The sequence below is a fragment of the Psammomys obesus genome, unplaced genomic scaffold (assembly GCF_907164565.1).
Source record: "Psammomys obesus unplaced genomic scaffold, mPsaObe1.curated_primary_1811, whole genome shotgun sequence".
NCBI lineage: Eukaryota > Metazoa > Chordata > Mammalia > Rodentia > Muridae > Psammomys > Psammomys obesus.
Window position 1 is genome coordinate 7,135,770 of NW_026590767.1, and position 4,414 is coordinate 7,140,183.

At 42.6% G+C, this 4,414-nt stretch overlaps 1 protein-coding gene across 1 annotated transcript; it reads right to left on the minus strand.

Annotated features, from left to right (window-relative positions):
* Window positions 1-346: 346 nt before the first annotated feature.
* Window positions 347-610, minus strand: LOC129678156 (small nuclear ribonucleoprotein G-like). The gene has a single exon (XM_055608854.1). The coding sequence runs from the start codon at window positions 578-580 to the stop codon at window positions 347-349; it is 234 nt and encodes a 77-aa protein (XP_055464829.1). The 5' UTR covers window positions 581-610.
* Window positions 611-4,414: the final 3,804 nt, after the last annotated feature.

Here is a 4,414-nt window from a genome sequence, read left to right on the forward strand (position 1 = left end):
ATGATATAAGGTGATAAATTATAAAAAGTAAATTTAAATAAAAAGTGGCTCTTCCCACTTTAAATGATTTAGTTAAGGAAAAAAAAATCCCTCATAAGTGTGCACCACCCCATTTGAGCTTTAGTTAATTCTAGAGGTAGTCAAGTTGACAACCAAGAATAGCCATAACAAGTGATTTATTTCATACCCAGAGTCCCTTCATGTTCTCCTAGCCACATTGAGTCCAGGAGTCCTTATTTCACACCAATCTCTAACTCTCTCTCTTTTTGAGTATCACCAAAGTTTATTTAGCAAAAAGTATGAAAATGTACATGATCCAATTCTACATCACAATCAAAAAGGCCCTTTAAGGAGGGATGTGGATGCCTTTTCTGAACAGATAGCGTTTAGACTGTTCCAAGGCTTCTAACATGATGCCGCTGTCTCCTAATATGACCACCATTCCGATGTTATTCTGTTGCCCACGAGTTGCCATCTCCACACACTCATCAATCACAAGATTCATAAAAGGATCAAAGCCCTGTGTTATTCCATGTACATGGCTGCCACCATATAACTTTAATGATAACTTCTTGTCCATAAATTTCTTCAGCTCAGGAGGGTGGGCCTTACTTATGATGACTCCTCAGTGGGCTCTGTACCAAACTCTAACTCTTAAGGTCTCCACCACAACTAGCTGCCTTCAAAACCAGGCTCCTTTGGACGCCCTTACCCAACAAAGAAAGAGCTGTGCTGTGGCTAGGCTCTTATTATGTGGCCTTTTCTGGGGAGACATGAACAAACTTCTGTATATCCCAGAATGGCATGGGAAGCAGAGCAGTTGGAGCTTAATTGGTGAATGGGTCAGAGTTGCCTACAGAAAGAAAGGGGGCAGGTTTGGTTGGATAGGTGTTTTGAAAGAGGGATAAATAGGGATTGATGGAAGAGTCCTAGGTTCCTCTTTTGACAATATACTTGGTGGTTATATTTGGATGATTCAGGTCAGCAAGCCGGGAGGAACACAAAGATATACCCAGTAGGGGTTATTGACTTATCTGAGGTTCAAAAGAAATCAGGCAGGCTCCTTATCTATGTCCTCTTCATGTGGATGAGAATGGAAAATGTAGGGCTGGTGTTAAGAGAAGGCCACATAGGTGTATACAATTAATTGCTTCTCCCACTGTATACAGACCATATTGTTAGATTTTTGTTACTCTTACCCTTTCCTCAACTAATATATCTCCATGTCATGCTGCCTCAAAGTTTAGTGTCTTGTCATCTAAATCAGATCTAGATGTGGTTGAGATGCTGCATTTTTGTGACTGCTAAGAACTGAAAGGAATGTGAAGAGTCAGCCCACAGCACCACACATGGTGTCGGGAGCCACTCCCGCCATTACAAGATGGCGCCGGTTTCCTGCTTCCTGGTTCTTCTTGCCAGCATTGTTTTGCGATCTGCGCATGCGCCGCCTTATGCTAATGTAGGCTTGTGTGGTCCTCCATTTGGAGACCACATGCTAGTTGGGTTTTGTGTGGAGCACCAATTACAGACGAACAAGTCACCCTGCTGGCTACTTAAGCAGAACGCACACAGGGTTCGGGGTCCTTCTCCATCTGCTGTTAAGAGCCTCACAATAAAGTTGCTGCTGGACAAATCCATTGTTGCTGCGTCGTCCTTATCGGTGAGGGCTGCGCGCGACAACATGGGAATTGAAAGCAGGGGGCCCACCATAGAAAAGTCATGCCGGTTGGAGTTGGGGTGACAGGAAGCTGTTGTGTGATTTTTTTTTTCATGGATAGTTAGAAACAAATGTCTATACACCCTAGTTAGGCACCAACCAAAGAAACAGTGTCCTTATTCAGCTTGATGATCTAATAGGAATGTGTACAGGGGTTTGGGTGAAGGGCCATTTACAGGCATGTGGGTGAGCCTGGGTGACTCAAAGGCAGCCACATAGCTGAAAGGACCACCTCAACATGGGTGATTACTAAGAAAGCCACATTGCTATAGCTCTCTGCTCAACTTTCAGGTGGTGCCATTGAAAAGTCTTCTTTCCCTAGCAACTATTACTGCTTCTATAACTTTGGGGAGGGGTATGGCATCCCTTACAAGTTTCCTGTTTCCTGAGCCTTATGAGCTCCCTCTCCTAAGCGGGGGTGGGGTGGGATGGATTTCTCACTTTCGTGAAGAGAGGACACAAGAGAAGCCTTGGCATGACCAGTCAACTCAACCCCAGGTAGGAAACTCCTTGCAAATTCTTAGGTTAGGGAACTATCATATTCCCTGAGATTGACTTCTTCTGCTTGTGTGAAGCACCCAGGTCTGGTTTCTGCGTTCCTTTGTAAAATGGCTAGGTTGATCTTGGTAGTCTTCAAGCCGGCTTATGAACTTCTACACTTGGCAGCCCCAGTGGTTTCATCTGGATTCTTTCATCCCTGTCAGTCCAGGTGAGCTATGCTTCCACTAGTGCAATTCTCTTAAAAACACCTTCGGTTTCCTGTCAGCCTTCCTGAAGTTTATTCCACCAAGCAGTGGACATGCTGTCTTCTAGTCAGGTGCTACATGGGCCAGTTTGTCTGCTAGTGTGCTGTGAGGTGTGGACACTCCGCCTTCTGTGAAAAAAAAAAAAAGGGAGGGGGCAGATAAGGCATTTATACCCACTCTGTGAAGGTCTGAGCAGAGCATCTTACAGATACATTTTTGACTTCTTTGTCTTGCTTTACTACCCTAGACCTTTCTTGGGTTTGACAGGTTTGGAGGCCATTTCTTATTTGGAAAACCTTTTGTCAGCTGTAAAGACTGTTACTAGGTTCTCTATAAATTCCCACTTTCTTGACCATTTCGTCTGTCTTTCCTTGTTTTATAATATCTGCCCCCAAAATGCCAGGTGGGACTTGAATCATCCACAGGACAGATGTAGATAGGTACCACTGAGATTTCACATCAGGTGTGTTTCTGCCCTCAGTGAAACTGAAGCTTTCAAGCAAGACATGATAGAATGACACCACAGTTGTATGATTGATTTCTGCTATGGCCATCTAAGAGGCCTAACTACTGATAGAAAAATAGTGACAGAGAAGATCCCAGGTTCTGGCTTGGAGCCCCAGCAGGAAGCATCCGAGAAAGCAACAAGAACTCAGTGGGTGACTCAATGGCAGACTCCACAAAGCTAGAGAGGAAACTGGGGAACTGGAACACAGTTCTCCCCAACCAATCATCAGGCTCATGCCAAGAGGCATTAGCTAATGCCCCTCTCCTGTGTTTAGAATAGCATAAGGGTGGTCTGAGAAATGTGTGTGACACAATGTAAAGGTGTAAGCAGTAATTTATACTGAGATGTTTTTCAGAGAGCTGGATGGAGTTAACATAGGATCCCATTAAAAGACATACTACGTGATGTTCTTCAAGAATAATAAGAATGGTCACATGAAGCGGCTTAGAGATGCAGGAAAACAGAAACAAAGGAATCCAAGATGGGCATAGGCAGAAAACCCAGTAATAATATGCACAGTGCTGTGCTACATATGAGACCTACAGGAGACTGTACTTCTACTCTATTTCATCATAGAATTATGTAGACTGTTTCTTATATGAGCATTTTCAATAAGAGTAAGCTATTGAAAAATCACCACTGGAGCTCCACTTCACAAAAGGGTGAGTGAGGAAGTCAAATGTTACAGTCTTCTGGAGAGTGGTTGTCATATTCTAGTCATACAAGTATATATAGACACTGCTGGAAAATGAACAGTGAGATGTGAAATTGACCGACTGAATGCCAGAATGAAAAAGATAAAAAGAAACCAAACCAAAAGAAAGAGAAAGGGAGGGAGAGAGACACGAACACATTAGTGGGGACAAATGATAGACTGAGCGTGCTGGAGGCTGCAGCTGGATTAAAATCCCCATCACCAAACTGGATGAAACATAGGCACAGCAAACTGTTAGCAGAAAATGGGTTTATGTGTAAACAGGAGGAAAGCTGGACAGGAGGTACCAAAATATCCCATGAGGACACCATGCAAAGAAAACTTGTGTAGTTAGGTTAGTGCCAAGGATGGAGATGGCAGGGTATTGTCAAAAGTAAAGTAGTAGAAAGTGACAGAAAATTCACACACTAGAGATACAGAAAAAATTTAAATTATGTATTAGGCAACAAGTCCAAAATGTAAGAAGATACAGAAGAAATGGTCAAATCTATAAAATGTGGAAGAGTTAATGCAAATTCATCCCTCTTTGTCTTCTTCCCTTATTCTTTCCTCCCTCCCTTTCTCTCTAGTAACTAGATAAACAATAAAATGAATTTTACATTTCAGAATTTAAATAATGTGGTTTAAAAGTTTGACCTACATCAAAATTCACAACTCTCATCTGTATCTGTATCTATATCTGACCATTCAGTGGCCTTGTATCTCTGTATTAGTTCTCCAAACATCTG